At 41.0% G+C, this 17283-nt stretch overlaps 1 protein-coding gene across 2 annotated transcripts; it reads left to right on the plus strand.

The window, feature by feature from the left end:
* The first annotated feature begins 2353 nt into the window (after positions 1-2353).
* Positions 2354-17169, plus strand: METTL3 (methyltransferase like 3). 2 transcript variants are annotated; one of them, XM_027553347.1, is made up of 11 exons: positions 2354-2592; positions 11759-11976; positions 12073-12477; positions 13489-13664; positions 14230-14446; positions 14675-14862; positions 15242-15280; positions 15445-15553; positions 15691-15756; positions 15922-16034; positions 16932-17169. In XM_027553347.1, exons 1-11 carry the CDS (start codon positions 2493-2495, stop codon positions 17041-17043), a joined length of 1743 nt encoding a protein of 580 aa, XP_027409148.1. In that variant the 5' UTR covers positions 2354-2492; the 3' UTR covers positions 17044-17169. The 2 variants fall into 2 exon arrangements, with proteins under 2 accessions (XP_027409148.1, XP_027409149.1); XM_027553348.1 differs by lacking the exon at positions 15922-16034 and having other exon boundaries at positions 16932-17163.
* The last annotated feature ends 114 nt before the right edge of the window (positions 17170-17283 follow it).

The following is a 17283-nucleotide window of genomic DNA, read 5'->3' on the forward strand; positions in this document are numbered from 1 at the left end:
TTCCATTTCTCCTTCTAATTAGTATAATCCTAAAAATTAAATGTCCAGAGATGCTCATATGAGCCCATATTCATTTCCGTGTCCTGCATTTCAATGCTTAAAGGAACACAAGGCAAATTAAATTCAGAAAATGAAATGGAGATGAATATTTTGATCACTACTAAATCTGCACAGTACCTAGCACATAATTGGTCACTCAGTAAATATTTGCTGAATAAATGAATGAAACCGCCACATTCCAATATACATACATCTTTCTTCTTAGTAGTCCCTCTTCATTTTCATCCCTTCCTTTCCATTACTATCCATAGATGGCTTCTGACTTAAAGATTCTATGATGAAACTGTTACCATAGGCTGCTAATCATTTCCCCTATCTCTAAACTTTTTTCCCCATCTCAATTCAACCAAAATACCAGCTCCCCTAAAATATTCCCTATACGCAAATCTTAAAATGTCCCCTGTTGTATTCTGAATAAATTGCAAGGTAACAGGTACCTTTTGCAATCTAGCTTCAAATATAGAAACAAATATTCTCCCAAATTCCCAAATATAACTTTCTATGTTCTAGCCAAATTAATCTGGTTCAACATGGCATACACCATGCTTTCCTACATCGAGTCTAGACCTTCGCTTTTATCATGTTCTTAGTCTGGAATTCTTTCTTATACTTCACCTACTTAAGTCCTAGCTGTCATTTCAAGCCTGAATCTTGATGTCACCTTCTTTCCAATGCCATCTTGGATCATCTGGGCTTGGAATGTCCTCCCTTCTTTGCAGTCACGTTTGTTTTTTAAGCCTATGTTCATGCTGCCTTACGTTGCAAAGATGGTTCAATATCAGTAAAGGGGGTCGGTTTTGGCTCCTTTACCAGACCAGAGACTCTGAAAACAGGGGCCATGCCTTCTGAAGCTGTTCTTTCTGGCAGTGTTTGGCATTCCACAGAGTTGATAAATCAATGGTTCCCAAATACTTCCATTCAGAGGATCCCATAAAAAAAAAAAAAAAAAGTTTTAAAGTTTACTATACAGAGAATTTCACATACCAAACTGTTTGGCTCCGATGATTTTCTTAAACAACGTGTTCATGCCCACAATAAGAAATGCAGCACAACCAGAACCTCAGAAGTCCCCTAGTACCCCCTCTGAGGAGTCGATCTTACTTTTACTTATTAATTTAGCCTCCCCCCACCTAGCCCCCACCTTCCCCAACTTGTGAGGATCTTAAGTTCCCCTACCAGAGATCAAACAGGGTACTGGGCAGTTAAAGTGTGAACTCCTAACCACTGGACCGCCTGAGAGTTCCCTGAAGAATCTACTTTAACGTATTACATATGATACTTGTAGATTTGGTATAATAGTGAGAATACGTATATGTAATCTCTTTATCCAACCAGCCCATCCTAAAAGAGATCAGTCCTGGGTGTTCATTGGAAGGTCTGATGTTGAGGCTGAAACTCCAATACTTTGGCCACCTCATGTGAAGAGCTGACTCATTGGAAAAGACCCTGATGCTGGGAAAGACTGAGGGCAGGAGGAAAGTGAAAGTGAAGTCACTCAGTCATGTCCGACTCTTTGCGACCCCTTGGGCTGTAGGCTACCAGCCTTCCTCTGTCCATGGGATTCTCCAGGCAAGGATACTGGAGTGGGTTACCATTTCCTTCTCCAGGGAATCTTCCCGACCCAGGGATCGAACCCAGGTCTCCTGCATGGGAGGCAGACGCTTTAACCTCTGAGCCACCAGGAGAAGGGGACAAACAGAGGATGAGATGGTTGGATGGCATCACCGACTCGATGGACATGGGTTTGGGTGGACTCTGGGAGTTGGTGATGGACAGACAGGGAGGCCTGGCGTGCTGCAATTCATGGGATCGCAAAGAGTCGGACACGACTGAGCGACTGAACTAACTGAACTGAATCTCTTTACAGTATCTCTGTCCCGTCAGTCCTCTTCCCTCAAAGAAGCATACGTAGTGGTATATTTTTGTAAACGAGTGCACGGAAACAGCAGCAGCACGGAAACATGAACTTACATCTTTAGTGGCAAAGGTATGCTAGTGTCAAACTGTCCAAAGTAATTAGTGATCCTTCATTTCAAAAATCGGGATTACACATGCTGCCCTGGAGCGCCACCTTAACTCACTCGGACGCATTTCCTAATACTCCACATGGCCGCATGCGCGGCTATAAGCAACATGGCAGCTTTGCCAGACACCAACACGGCAACCACAGCCTCAACGCACCCGGAAGCGCGAAAGAGCGCCTGTAAAAAACATATCTGCCATTCTGCCAACACTTATGGTGGCTCTCATTTCAGCTTCAAAGGGAGAGGGAAACCGGAAGTGACTTTCCCTCCATAGTATCTGCTGGGATCTCTTTCCGGCTAGCCTTGAGGGTGTCCGCGTGAGAGAGTTAGGCAATTTCTTGAAGCCAGAACTGGGAAGCGCTAGTCCGCCGTGCCTGGTTGGAGACGTGGCCGGGCCACGAGACTGAAATGTCGGACACGTGGAGCTCTATCCAGGCCCACAAAAAGCAGCTGGACTCACTGCGGGAGAGGCTGCAGCGGAGGCGGAAGCAGGACTCGGGGCACTTGGGTGAGGCGCGGGGTTGTTGGGGCCGATGAGGCTAGAGAGGGCTTGAGGGAACCCTGGAGAAAAAAGCTCCCGAGTTGGTGCCTTTCCTCAAACGTCTGTTTCTTTAACGCTTCATACATTGGTTCCGGTTCTCTTCCCCCTCAGCAGCACAGATGCTTCATTTTCCTGCAGGTAGTAGCGGCTTCTTCTCACCCTGGGCTCTGGTTCCTCCAGTTCTCTTTCCCAGGTCGGAAGCTCCCTTCGCATCTTCGCGTCCCCCCATCTCGTTGACTGACGTTTCTTAAGTCTACGAGAGCGTCCCGTTTGCTAGGCCTTTCAGCCCCTATTCCTTGAAGCAGCAAGTTCCTTTTTATGGTTAACTCCCATAGCGCTTTGTTCTTCCCTTGGTTATAGCAATTGCTTTGTATTGGTCGTTTCTTTGCGATTCTGGGCACCGTGAGAACAAGTACTGAGCCTTTATATCTACAGTGCCCAGTTCAGTGGTCCTCACAGAGTTGGCACTCGATGTTGCTGAATGAGTAAAAGGAAGTGGCATTGGTTTAGCCATTTACACACCGAGCAGGAATCTGAAAACATTTGTTTTGAAACTTTTTCTCCCCTCCTATTGACCCGTGTCACAGTCTTAAAACTTGAAGGAACCTCAAAAGATTGTCTACTCATACCACATCCCCTACACAAACACCTAATTATCTAAAGCAAATCAATTAAAGATCTGCAAGGATAATGAGTACGTACCACTCTTGTGGCAACTTGCATTGTTTATCAGTATACCCGAGTCCATTTCTAAATCTTGTGTTGAAGTATATTAGGTCTATGCACTTGTATTCTGGCCCTTGAAACTAAAAGATGCCTTGGCAGGACTCTTACACCAAAATAAGTGGACATCTATCGAGTATCTACATGAGTCTAGTTAGACAAAAATTAGACCGTGTCCCTGCCCTCAAGGAGTTTAAAATTTAGTTGGGAATAAAGGAGAAGTCAGAAATACACGATGGTATATGTAAAATGCCAAATGAATTAATTCCACAATGAGCATAGTGAAGGTAGAACTAACAAGAGTCAGTCTAGTCAGTGAAGGCATCATGGAAGAGTTGACACTTGGAATTTGGTCTCAGTGGCTATATAGGACTTAAATAACTAAAGAGATGGTAAGAGGGCAGAGCAAGTAGAGGAAGAAGTGCAAGTCATATTACCAAGGATTAATTAATAGAAATTCCACTTCACTTTTACATGGTATTAACCACACTTTGGTATTAACCAAACTTTGTGCTGTATGCAAATCCAACCACTAGAGTCTGAAAACTTCATCAGGGTCCTTGCTGAGCATGTTTAATAATTTTGAAAGCAAGATCTATTCTCCCTTGAACATAAGTATTCTTTTGGAATATAAATATCTCTTGATTTGTACATCCACTTAATAAAATATGGTTAAGACTTTTAGTATAGCCACTTGATATAATTTAGATTCCTGTAAAATGGTTTTTGAGTTTGTGATTAAACATATATTACCTTCTAGCCCAGAGCTTTGATGGGCCTATTTGGTCTTTAGGGGATAGGTAGAGATGAAACACACAAATTAAGTCAGCCAGCCTATCATTGTTCTTCCATTGAGTTATTTTGGTTATTCCAAAGAATCTGTTTCTTTAATGGTTAGGATTCTTAGGAAAACATTGTGAAACACTCTCTTAACCAGTTTGTCATGTAAGATATAACCAAAGGCTACATGAAAATTCAGATCATTTAGTTCTTTTCTCACAGGAAATAAAAATGTTCTTACCACATCTATATTTTTATAGGGTTACTGAAATCTGATACTTAATTATTTACTGATGAGCTCAATATTAAAAGACAAGGATGTTTAAATAAACTGAAATGTATCCATGTCATTAATAAATGCAAAATATTATGAACAAAGAATCACTGGGAGACCTTTGTTAGCTTGGCATTTTTAAGGTATAACTTAAAAAAAAATTATGGCAAAAGTACACATACCATAAAATACCATCTAACCATTTTAAAATGTATAGTTGATAGTGTGATATATATTCACATTGTTGTGCAACCAGTCTCCAAAATTCTTTTGTCTTGCAAAACTGAAATTCACTATTCTCCCTTCATCCCAGTCCCTGGCAACCACCATTCTACCTTGTTTCTGTGAGTTTGACTACTCTAGATACCTTGTGAAAATGGAATCATGAAGTGTTTGACTGATTTCCTTTAGCACATCCTCAAGGTTCATCTATGTTGTAGCACGTGTCATAATTTCCTTCCTTTTTAAAGCTGAATAATATTCCATTGTATGTATATACCACATTTTCTTTATCCATTTATCCATTGGCGGATACTTGAGGGTTGCTTCCACATTTTGGCTATTGTGAATAATGCTGCTGTGAATACGGGTGTAACAGGTTATCGCTTCAAGATTCTGTTTTCAACTTTTTTGGACATATAACAGAAGTGGAATTGCTGGAGCATATGGTAATTCTATTTTTAATTTGCTTAGGAGCTGCCACACTGTTTTCCATAGAATAAAGTAGATTTCTGAAATGAGGATTATTACTTTCAATAAATGTTTATTTCATTAATTGAAACAAAATAAACTTGGCGCAGCTTCAGTTCAGTTCAGTTCAGTCGCTCAGTCGTGTCCGATTCTTTGCGACCCCATGAACCACAGCACTCCAGGCCTCCCTGTCCATCACCATCTCCTGGAGTTCACTCAAACTCATGTTGTCCATCGAGTCGGTGATGCCATCCAGCCATCTCATCCGCTGTCGTCCCCTTCTCCTCCTGCCCCGAATCTCTCCCAGCATCAGAGTCTTTTCCAATGAGTCAACTCTTCACATGAGGTGGCCAAAGTACTGGAGTTTAAGCTTTAGCTCAGTCCTTCCAAAGAACACCCAGGACTGATCTCCTTTAGAATGGACTAGTTGGATCTCCTTGCAGTCCAAGGGACTCTCAAGAGTCTTCTCCAACACCACAGTTCAAAAGCATCAATTCTTCAGCACTCAGCTTTCTTCACAGTTCAACTCTCACATCCATACATGGCACAGCTTAGCACATAGTGAATATGTGAACTGCTCAATGTATTTCATCAATGGAATTGAAGATGTGAATATGGATATTGACATGTTTTAGAGGTCAGCAAGTTCACAATCTGGCCATATTTTTATGTCTTCAAGCTAGTATTTTATCTATCTTCAACAGAGCTCTTAAAACTCAAGTATTAAGTATTCCTTTGCTGAGCCCAACACATTATATTTTTCATTAGATTAGAAGTGGAGAATCAACATAGTTACCAGCATAATGGAAGTGCTCAATAAATGTACTGAATTAATAACTGAACGGATACTTTCTGAAGGAGTTGGAACTCAGGGATTCCTAATTATTTTCCGCCCATAACCCATTTTAAGAATGATAAAGGGTTGGAATCTTTCCCCCAAATTTGTGTATCTGTGCACAAATTTGTGTTTGACTTCAGGGAATTCAGAGTTGCTCAAGCCCATCTATAAATAACAGTTACATTAATCAGCTGTTAAATTTTGTTCCAAATATTAAATGTGAGCCTCCTCCTCCTAGTAACCTTAAAAGAGCTATTTTCAGCTCCATGTCCTGAATGCAATGAAAAGAATACTCCCAGGAGGTGTTACTAACATAAGGATTCATAACCAGAATCACAGAACTGTATTAAAACTTAAGTATTGGAAAAATTACCAAAAAGAAAAAAAGATTTGTATCCAATTCTAGGGATTGAAAATATATGTTAAAGTGGTTCTTTATCATAGAGTTCTTGCTGTAAGAAAAAGTCATTAAACATAACTCAAAGAACATATAAATTTTGTTAGTAGAGAAAGCAAAAATTGTAAGAAATGTTTATATTACAGTCTTCATAGTATCTTTTCAACTTAATGATATTAACATCGGAACAAAGTCAGTGCTTTTCCTCACTGAGATAATGTCTGCTAGGTGTTGAAAGTTTACATGAAAAAACGTGTAGTATATTTTAGAAATAGCATGTAACATTTGCATGAAAAGTCTGATAAACTAGTTGGTAGAAAATGAACATCTAACCAAGTATCTAACCAGCATTAAGATCCAACCAAATTTATACATTGTTATTTTAAATATGATAATAGATGTAATAATGTCAAGTAGATTGCTTTATTCTTTGAACTATTAGATTCTGGACTTCATTTAAAATAAATTCAATCAACAAAATGTTTATCATGGAAATAATGTGGTATTATTGCATATTTAAGCCAAGCATCTCAAGAACCATTGTGGCAAAAAGGAAAGTAATGTGACAGTGAATAAGTGTGTTCCTGAACAGAATTTGGGTTAGATTACATTAACAAGAATGAAACACTGATTGAAATGTTGAAATTATGGAAAATGCTTACTATTTACTTTAATCAGTGACAACACTTATTTTAAGTCAGAAGGGCAAGAAACAAGCAAAATATGCTAATTTAAAAGGTAATAGGTCTCCAAAGAAGACATGCAAATGACCAACAGGTGTTTGAAAACTTGTTCAACATCACTAATCATCAGGGGAATGCAAATCATAACCATAATAAGATATCATCTCAAACTTGTTATTAAAAAAAGAAAAGTGTTAGCAAGAAAAGGGAATCCTGATTCACCGATAATGGGAATGTAAACTGGCGTAGCCACTATGGAAAACAGTATGGAAGTTCCTCAGTAAGGAAAAAAATAGAATTACCATATGATCTAGCAGTTTCACTTTTAGGAATTCAAAGGATTTGAAATAAGGATTTCAAGGAGATACCTGCACATCCACGCTCATTGTAACATTATTTATGTTCACATACAGCCAAGATATGGAAGCAACCTAAACATCCATTGATGGATAAGTGGATAAAGAAAACATGAAATATACATGCAATGGGATGTTTCACAGCTAAAAGTAGGAGGAAATCCAGCCATCTGTGACAGCATGGGTGGATCTGGAGGACATTATGATAAGTGAACTAAGTCAGATGCAAATACTGTATGGTCTCACTTAGATTGTATTTGACATGTGGAATCTAAAATTGTCAAAGTCATAGAAGTAGAGTGGTGATTGCTAAGGCCTAGGGAAGGGGAAAAATGGAGAGGTGATAGTAAAAGGGTACAGAATCTCAGTTATGCAAGATAAATAAGTTCTGGAGATCTCTTACACAGTGTGTAGTGCCTATGGTTAACAGGACTGTGTTGTATACTTAACATTTTCTAAGGGGGTAGATCCTGTGTTAAGTGGTCTTACCAGATACACAAAAATAATAATAAAGGCAGCAGAAAGAAACTTTTGGGAAATGACAGATACGGTTATGGCCTTGGTGGTGGTAATGATTTAATGAGTGTAGACTGTCTCCAAACTCACTGAGTTGTATATGTTAAGATATACAACTTTTTACATGCTAATCACAATTAAGTGGTTAAAAAAAGACATAATAGAGACCCACTCCAGTGTTCTTGCCTGGAGAATCCCAGGGACGGGGGAGCCTGGTGGGCTGCCGTCTATGGGGTCGCACAGAGTCAGACATGACTGAAGCGACTTGGCAGCAGCATAGGGTGCTTAGGTCCTTATTAAAGAAATAAAACTCATACTAATGGCAAAAGAATATTAAAGGTACCTGGCAAGTAATGTTTAAATATAAAGGGGGGGATATGGATAATTTATATAGTTTATCTAAAATATTAACAAGTTTCAAAACTGCACAGCTCTTTCTATTATCAAATTATTTATTTGGCTGTGCTGCTGGGTCTTAGTTATGGCACTCGGTATTTTCTGTCTTCCATGCGGCATGTTGCAATATGTGGGATCTTCAGTTGTGGCATGCAAACTCTTAGTTGCAGCATATAGGATATAGTTCCCTAACCAAGGATCGAACACAGGCCCCCTGCATTGTTAGCATGGAGTCTTAGCCGCTGGAGCACCATGGAAGTCCCTCAAACTCTTTAATACCTTATATAATTTGCTCCCTTTAGCATACATCATGAGTTAAAATGGTCAGTACATAATGTATAAAACTGTGCATGTAATGCCTGAAATGCTAATTTTAAAACACTTTGTATTTTTTCTGCTATAATAATAAGGTTTCATCATTAATTTTGCTAGGTTAGGTTACTTAATGAAAGAAATTTTTGGTTTCTTCTGAAGAAATTTTAAATTTGACTGATTTTTTTAAAAGCTCAGAGTTTGAAACTAGTGTAAATTATAATTGGGGTATTTTTAGCTCAGATTTATTAGAATCTCTCAGTTGCAAGGGACTTGAGTAGTTACCAGTTCAATCCTATTCAGTGTAAGAATTGTGCCTGTAATCTTCCAAGTAAGCTAAATAGTAATTGTCGCTTAAATTTCATATGTTATCTTTAGCTTAGATTGCTTGCTCTCAGACTTTCCCATCCAGACCTTCAAAGTGCTTCCATGATTTCTATGTGTACAACACCTCCTTGCCAAAACAAAACAAGGAACTTGTTCTAGTCTGAGGTTCAGCACAACATAAAAGAATCATCAGTGAGCAAGGTGAAAAAAACTCTGTCAATTATTTAATGTTTTCAGCTAGTATGAAATTGTGGAGTCTCTTTTCCACATAGGGTATAACTTATTTTCCTAAAATGTAACTGTTCCTGTAAGGTGTTTGGTATAGTTAAGCTCCATTTTCCTTGGAATTCTGAGCTAAATTTTTTGAAGTCAGTTCTATTAGAGTGGAAATTTCTAAGTAACTAAAATACCTCTAAATGTAAACTAGTGGCCACTTGCTGCTGCTGCTGCTGCTAAGTTGCTTCAGTCGTGTCCGACTCTGTGCAACCCCATAGACAGCAGCCCACCAGGCTTCTCCATCCCTGAGATTCTCCTGGCAAGAACACTGGAGTGGGTTGCCATTTCCTTCTCCAATGCATGAAAGTGAAAAGTGAAAGTAAAGTCGCTCAGTCCTGTCCGACTCCTAGTGACCCCGTGGCCGCTTAGATAGTATTTAACAGAATTCCAGTATAGATCCTGAATGTTTAATATTTCACTTGTATTTTAAATAATCACAGATATTAGGCTTTCCCAAAGGTAATATGTTGTCCTAATTTGAGTTTCTTAAATCTTGTTAAGGTTGTGATGGCTACCCAGCTTTTGAAGTACTAGAGTAGGTTATAGGAATATACTCAGGAACTATTATTGGTGACCAGGGCTTCAGTAGTTCTATAAAATTTTTGTGTTTGAGTTATAACCCCCAACACTGTCATTTTTTATACTCTCTGATGTCCAGCGGGCTTTATTCATTAAAACTCGAACTCAGTTCTTCAAAAAGATCTCATCACAGTTTAGGTTGGTGAAAATATTCTTGATAAATTCAGGTTGATTATATCAGTTGTCATTTAGCGTGACTGAAGGGAGGTGGTATGGACATTTAAATCTACCAAGCTGCTAATTTATTTCCTTTGAAGCAGAGCAAGGAATGAAATTAGGAAATACTTCTCACCCAACATAGAAAGAGTAAGCAGATCCCAGAAAATTTATCTTGGCAAAGCAGTGAATGCTTGGGTGTGATTTAATAAAGGGTCAGATCAGATCAGTCGCTCAGTCGTGTCGGACTCTTTGTGACCCCATGAATTGCAGCACGCCAGGCCTCCCTGTCCATCACCAACACTCGGAGTTCACTCAGACTCCTGTCCATCGAGTCGGTGATGCCATCCAGCCATCTCATCCTCTGTCGTCCTCTTCTCCTCCTGCCCCCAATCCCTCCCAGCATCAGAGTCTTTTCCAATGAGTCAACTCTCCGCATGAGGTGGCCAAAGTACTGGAGTTTCAGCTTCAGCATCATTCCTTCCAAAGAAATTCCAGGGCTGATCTCCTTCAGAATGGACTGGTTGGATCTCCTTGCAGTCCAAGGGACTCTCAAGAGTCTTCTCCAACACCACAGTTCAAAAGCATCAATTCTTCGGTGCTCAGCCTTCTTCACAGTCCAACTCTCACATCCATACATGACCACAGGAAAAACCATAGCCTTGACTAGATGGACCTTTGTTGGCAATGTAACGGCTCTGCTTTTGAATATGCTATCTAGGTTGGTCATAACTTTCCTTCCAAGGAGTAAGCGTCTTTTAATTTCATGGCTGCAGTCAGCATCTGCAGTGATTTGGGAGCCCAGAAAAATAAAGTCTGACACTGTTTCCACTGTTTCCCCATCTATTTCCCATGAAGTGATGGGACCAGATGCCATGATCTTCGTTTTCTGAATGTTGAGCTTTAAGCCAACTTTTTCACTCTCCACTTTCACCTTCATCAAGAGGCTTTTTAGTTCCTCTTCACTTTCTGCCATAAGGGTGGTGTCATCTGCATATCTGAGGTGATTGATATTTCTCCCGGCAATCTTGATTCCATCTTGTGCTTCTTCCAGTCCAGTGTTTCTCATGATGTACTCTGCATATAAGTTAAATACACAGGGTGACAATATACAGCCTTGACGTACTCCTTTTCCTATTTGGAACCAGTCTGTTGTTCCATGTCCAGTTCTAACTGTTGCTTTCTGACCTGCGTACAAATTTCTCAAGAGGCAGATCAGGTGGTCTGATATTCCCATCTCTTTCAGAATTTTCCACAGTTTATTGGGATCCACACAGTCAAAGGCTTTGGCATAGTCAATAAAGCAGAAATAGATGTTTTTCTGGAACTCTCTTGCTTTTTCCATGATCCAGCGGATGTTGGCAATTTGATCTCTGGTTCCTCTGCCTTTTCTAAAACCAGCTTGAACATCAGAAAGTTCACTGTTCACATATTGCTGAAGCCTGGCTTGGAGAATTTGGAGCTTTACTTTACTAGCATGTGAGATGAGTGCAATTGTGCGGTAGTTTGAGCATTCTTTGGCATTGCCTTTCTTTGGGATTGGAATGAAAACTGACCTTTTCCAGTCCTGTGGCCACTGCTGAGTTTTCCAAATTTGCTGGCATATTGAGTGCAGCACTTTCACAGCATCATCTTTCAGGATTTGGAACAGCTCAACTGGAATTCTATCACCTCCACTAGCTTTGTTCGTATCTAGTGCTAAATCTGGTCAGAGAATTTTCTGCACGAAATGAAAGGACTGTGTTGTAAATGCTGGAAATCTGAATTCCTGAGGAATGTGTAGATTGACAGTGGTTGCCTTTTTTCATTTTCACGTCTCTTCACTCCTAGATCTTCGGAATCCAGAGGCAGCACTGTCTCCAACCTTCCGTAGCGACAGCCCAGTACCTGCTGCACCCACTTCTGGTGGCCCTAAGCCCAGTACAGCTTCAGCAGTTCCTGAACTAGCTACAGACCCTGAATTAGAGAAGAAGTTGCTACACCACCTCTCTGATCTGTCACTAACATTGCCCACTGATGCTGTGTCCATCCGTCTTGCCATCTCCACGGTACTGACATCATAAGGCAAGGTTGGGAATTGCCACTGTTTTTCATCAGTTCATGGTCAGGGTTTTAACACTTTCCCTCCTGCCTTCCTTCCTTAGCCAGATGCCCCTGCCACTCAGGATGGGGTAGAAAGCCTCCTACAGAAGTTTGCGGCTCAGGAGTTGATCGAAGTAAAGCGAAGTCTCCTACAAGATGATGCACATCCCACTCTTGTGACCTATGCTGATCATTCCAAGCTCTCCGCCATGATGGGTGCTGTGGCAGAAAAGAAGGGCCCTGGGGAGGTAGCAGGGACTATTGCAGGGCAGAAGCGGCGTGCAGAGCAGGACTCCACCACAGCAGCTGCCTTTACTAGCTCTTTGGCCTCTGGTCTGGCCTCTTCAGCATCAGAAGTAGCCAAGGAGCCAACCAAGAAATCAAGAAAACATGCTGCCTCAGATGTTGATCTGGAGATAGAGAGCCTTCTTAACCAACAATCTACTAAGGAACAACAGAGCAAGAAGGTAGGGGTAGATAGAAGTGTTTTCACACTTATACTTTGAATTTTAGCATTGGTTGAGAAGAATTTACTCCTAGGGGCAAAGAGCAGTTCTTAGAATTGAGGGTTTAGAGCAGTGGTTCTCAACTGAGGATGATATTACCCTCCCTCCTAATGCCCAGGGGACGTTTTGCAAAGTCTGGAGACGTTTTTGGTTGTCACAACACAGGAGTGCTACAGATACCTATTGGGTAGAGAGGCAAGGGATGCTGCACAGCATCCTATAATCTTAGTAGGTTAACCCACAAAGAATTATCTGGCCAAAAACATCATCAGTGCACCAAATGCTGAGAACTCGGATTTAGAGAATCTTTTTCACTGGGTCTTTTTCACTGGTTTGGAAGAATATTTCGGACCCACATGAATTAGCCATTTCCTATTTCTAGCTGTATAAATTTGAACAATTCTCTCGAGGCTTAGTCTTTTCATTTGTGAGACTAACTAGAATACCACCTCCCACCTGTCCCACCCACCGTGTAGAATTGTTGCCTAGGCTCTGAACCAAACAGTAAAGTGCTTATCAGCACTGTGTCTTGCTTCAGTACGTATTAAATATAAGTGGTTTTGGTTGAAAAGAATGCTTTCCTGGGGAGGGGAGCTTAGCTTAATGCTTAGCAGCAGGAACTGCTCTGCATATATTTTAATTTCATCCCAAGTGCAGATTTGTGAGAAAGGACTAAATCCATGAAAAATCTCTTCTCCTGGGTTTTCTCATATTAATGTAGTTTATTGACCCCTTTCATGCATTGGAGAAGGAAATGGCAACCCACTCCAGTGTTCTTGCCTGGAGAATCCCAGGGACAGGGGAGCCTGGTGGGCTGCCGTCTCTGGGGTCGCACAGAGTCGGACACAACTGAAGTGACTTAGCAGCAGCAGCAGCATAGGACATTGATGTCAAGTAGAATTTGCAGAGGTGGTTTAAGGGCTAATTTTATCTACGAACCCTTTCCAGACGAAGGTTTCTTCTATCACCCAGGTTAGTCAGGAGATCCTAGAGTTACTAAATACTACAACAGCCAAGGAACAATCCATTGTTGAAAAGTTTCGCTCACGAGGTCGGGCTCAAGTTCAAGAGTTCTGTGACTATGGAACCAAGGAGGAGTGTATGAAAGCCAGTGATGCTGACCGGCCCTGTCGAAAGCTGCACTTCAGGTCTTTTGAGGGGAAGAGGGTTGGCTGGGTCTTCTAGAAGCAGTCGTTTTTTAAGCATGGTCCTTCCACTCATTGGGTTTGTCTTTAATACTGTTATTAAGTGCTTTTAATATGGTTTGTCTAAGACTTCGAGATTCTGAAGGTACACTTTCAGAAGTAGTGTTCTATGGGAGGGAATACAGGCTGCATTCTCCAAAAGATATGAGATTAAAAAAAAAAAAATTGCTCTTTTCTTGCAATAGCAGGATATCTCTGTCTTTGATCCCCAGGGAAAGTTAAAGTTCTCTAGAAGGACAGTCTTAGGAGAAACAAGAACCTGGCCTCTTAGGTCAGAGCTTTATTCCTGTCATAAGGAAGTTAAGTTTTTGCTCAGAGAGGAATTGAAAAACATTTCTTTATTGTAAATTACAGATTTTAATATCACCTGCTTTCCTTATCTGAAAACTCTGAGAGGAAGCTCTGATGATAGTGAAAGATTGCAAATTTTGCAACAGTTTAGAACTTGAACTGGGGGATCTAACTGGAACACCATATTGATTCCAACTGTCCCTTACTATTTCCCCAGACGGATCATCAATAAACACACTGATGAGTCATTAGGAGACTGCTCTTTCCTTAACACATGTTTCCACATGGATACCTGCAAATATGTTCACTATGAAATTGATGCTTGCATGGATTCTGAGGCTCCTGGAAGCAAAGACCATACACCAAGCCAAGAGCTTGCCCTTACACAGAGCGTTGGAGGTGACTCCAGTGCAGATAGACTCTTCCCACCTCAGGTACCTGTCTGCTCAGAAAACTTAACCTCAACTTAAGGACCTTTATCTCAGTAGAGCAGCCATACATGTAGGAAAGCAAGGCATAATCAGCAATCTCCCTTGCTGATTGGGAATGGAGCGGGATATATAGCATATGAGGGAACAGGAAAATCCAATGGAAAAAGAGGGACTGGGGCCATGAATCGGAGAGTGAAGGAAGGGAAGATGACCAAATACCACCTCATGCAGTGGATCTGTTGTGATATCCGCTACCTGGACGTCAGTATCTTGGGCAAGTTTGCAGTTGTGATGGCTGACCCACCCTGGGATATTCACATGGAGCTGCCCTATGGGACCCTGACAGATGATGAGATGCGCAGGCTCAACATACCAGTACTGCAGGATGATGGCTTTCTCTTCCTCTGGGTCACAGGCAGGTAATGCAGTTCAAAGATATGTAGGTATGGGCAGATATAGTACAGAGTGAGTACTGGGTGGGGATAAAATCTTGGGTCTTTCTAGCTCTATTAAACTTATGACTCAGTCAGCCTTTCTTACCTACTGAGATCTGATGCCTGTTTATAATACAAATGATACCATGAATTCTGTTTAGCTCTACATTTGTTTCTTGTGAAAGGTAAGACCATTGAGAATAGATACTATGTTTTGCCTTTTCATTCTTAGATCCATTCTCTTGCCCCAATGGTGTCTTGCATGTAAATGTTCACTGAATGTCTACTGAAAACAACACATATATCTTGAAGGGAGAAAAAATACTGCCATGGAAGTAGCTGTTTAACCCTTATTTCTTTCCAGGGCCATGGAGTTGGGCAGAGAATGTCTGAACCTCTGGGGGTAAGTAGCCATCACTGTTCTTTTCTTCTGAGGGAAATATGTAGTTGATAGGGTTTCCTTCTTTCAGAGTATACTGTGATTTCTTGCCTCTGTAGAGTAGATGGTATCATCCTTAAACTGTGAAAGCCTGATTAAAGTTCTGATTCTTTTCTTATATCCCACAGTTATGAACGGGTAGATGAAATTATCTGGGTGAAGACAAATCAACTGCAGCGCATCATTCGAACAGGCCGTACAGGTCACTGGTTGAACCATGGGAAGGAACACTGCTTGGTGAGCAGCAGGGGGCCCAATACATTAGATGGAGCGAAAAATAGGAGTTGTTTGATTTCTTATTGAGAAACAGTTCAAATACTGGGGTTTCATAAAACTTTCATAAATTTTTCATCATTCTGTTCTCTGGTGAGCAGGTTGGTGTCAAAGGAAATCCCCAAGGCTTCAACCAGGGTCTGGATTGTGATGTGATCGTAGCTGAGGTACGTGCTTTCCCCAGGCATCCAAAGAGCCACATTTTAAATCAGCTGTTCTAGTCAGGTATATTCTTATTCCAGGTTTTCTCATTGGGATCATAAACATAAGTGGAAAGGCCTAGAATTGCTATCTTGGGTAACTTAAAAGTAGCTCGAGCTTTTATTTCTTAGGTTCGTTCCACTAGTCATAAACCAGATGAAATCTATGGCATGATTGAAAGACTGTCCCCTGGCACTCGCAAGATTGAGTTATTTGGACGACCACACAATGTGCAACCCAACTGGTAAGGAGACCAGAGAACATGCTAGCCCCCAAGGGCACAACTGTTTATGGTCAAATATATAAGTTAGTAGAGCATCACCTTCGGAGAAGGCAATGGCACCCCACTCCAGTACTCTTGCCTGGAAAATCCATGGACCGAGGAGCCTGGTAGGCTGCAGTCCATGGGGTCGCTAAGAGTCGGGAACGACTGAGCGACTTCACTTTCACTTTTCACTTTCATGCATTGGAGAAAGAAATGGCAACCCACTCCAGTGTTCTTGCCTGGAGAATCCCAGGGACGGGGAAGCCTGGTGGGCTGCTGTCTCTGGGGTCACACAGAGTCGGACACAACTGAAGCGACTTAGTAGCAGCAGCAGCAGAGCGTCACCTCACTTCCACTAGTCTGTAAATGGGCTTCAGAGGATTCTTAAGCGACCAGCATTCACTGGAAAACCAAAAGGTTTTTAAGATTTAAACACTGCTCTTAAGGTCTCCACCCCTAAAGCTCTTCATTATTCTACTGCATGTACTGAATCTGCCCCCTGGTGGTTACTGAGAACCTATTTAATCTGTCAACAATTTTAGTCTTTCATCCTATAGGTAGAGCTTTAAAAGACATGCTGCTAGCATGTTACTCATCCAGAGTAGTCACTGGCAGCATAACTTTGTGATGTAGACCTAGTTAGCTGTAAGTTATTAACCCTTAATTAGTACAGATCCAGCCTCTTTTAACATCAGAATCTGCCCAATTTCTTACCAGCCTTAGTACCATATACTATCTTTATAAAAGAATTGGCACAGATATTCAGAAGCCTATTGAGATGATAGGCAGACTTAATGAAAAGAACACATCTTTTAACAGTATTAAGCCTTTAAATTCCAGGATTTTTGGCTTGCCCTGTCTTTCCCCTTGCTTCAGGATCACCCTTGGAAACCAACTGGATGGGATCCATCTACTAGACCCAGATGTGGTTGCCCGGTTCAAGCAAAGATATCCAGATGGTATCATCTCTAAACCTAAGAATCTATAGAAGTACTTCTGAACCTAAGCATCCATAGCCATGGCTCTACAGGCTGCACCTGAAGAGTAATATTTGTACAATAGCTTTTTTTCCCCCTTATTTAAATAAAAGTTTGTATTGTAGTTGGGATTTCGAGGTCAAGTTCTGGCTCTGCCACTTAAGAGTGTGTGATCTTGTGTAACTCAACTTAGTATGATTGCTTATAAATGTAAACTGGGAATGTTAGGTAACTGGGAAATGTTACCTGCC

The sequence above is a fragment of the Bos indicus x Bos taurus genome, chromosome 10, assembly GCF_003369695.1.
Source record: "Bos indicus x Bos taurus breed Angus x Brahman F1 hybrid chromosome 10, Bos_hybrid_MaternalHap_v2.0, whole genome shotgun sequence".
Classification (NCBI taxonomy): domain Eukaryota; kingdom Metazoa; phylum Chordata; class Mammalia; order Artiodactyla; family Bovidae; genus Bos; species Bos indicus x Bos taurus.

What these genes read in the sequence shown, in the direction of transcription:
- METTL3 (XM_027553347.1), top strand. Translation starts at nt 2,493, where the DNA reads ATGTCGGACACGTGGAGCTCTATCCAGGCCCACAAAAAGCAGCTGGAC. An exon ending in GCAGGACTCGGGGCACTTGG is followed by an intron (nt 2,593 to 11,758) that starts GTGAGGCGCGGG and finishes CTTCACTCCTAG; the next exon opens with ATCTTCGGAATCCAGAGGCA. An exon ending in GAATGTCTGAACCTCTGGGG is followed by an intron (nt 15,281 to 15,444) that starts GTAAGTAGCCAT and finishes TATATCCCACAG; the next exon opens with TTATGAACGGGTAGATGAAA.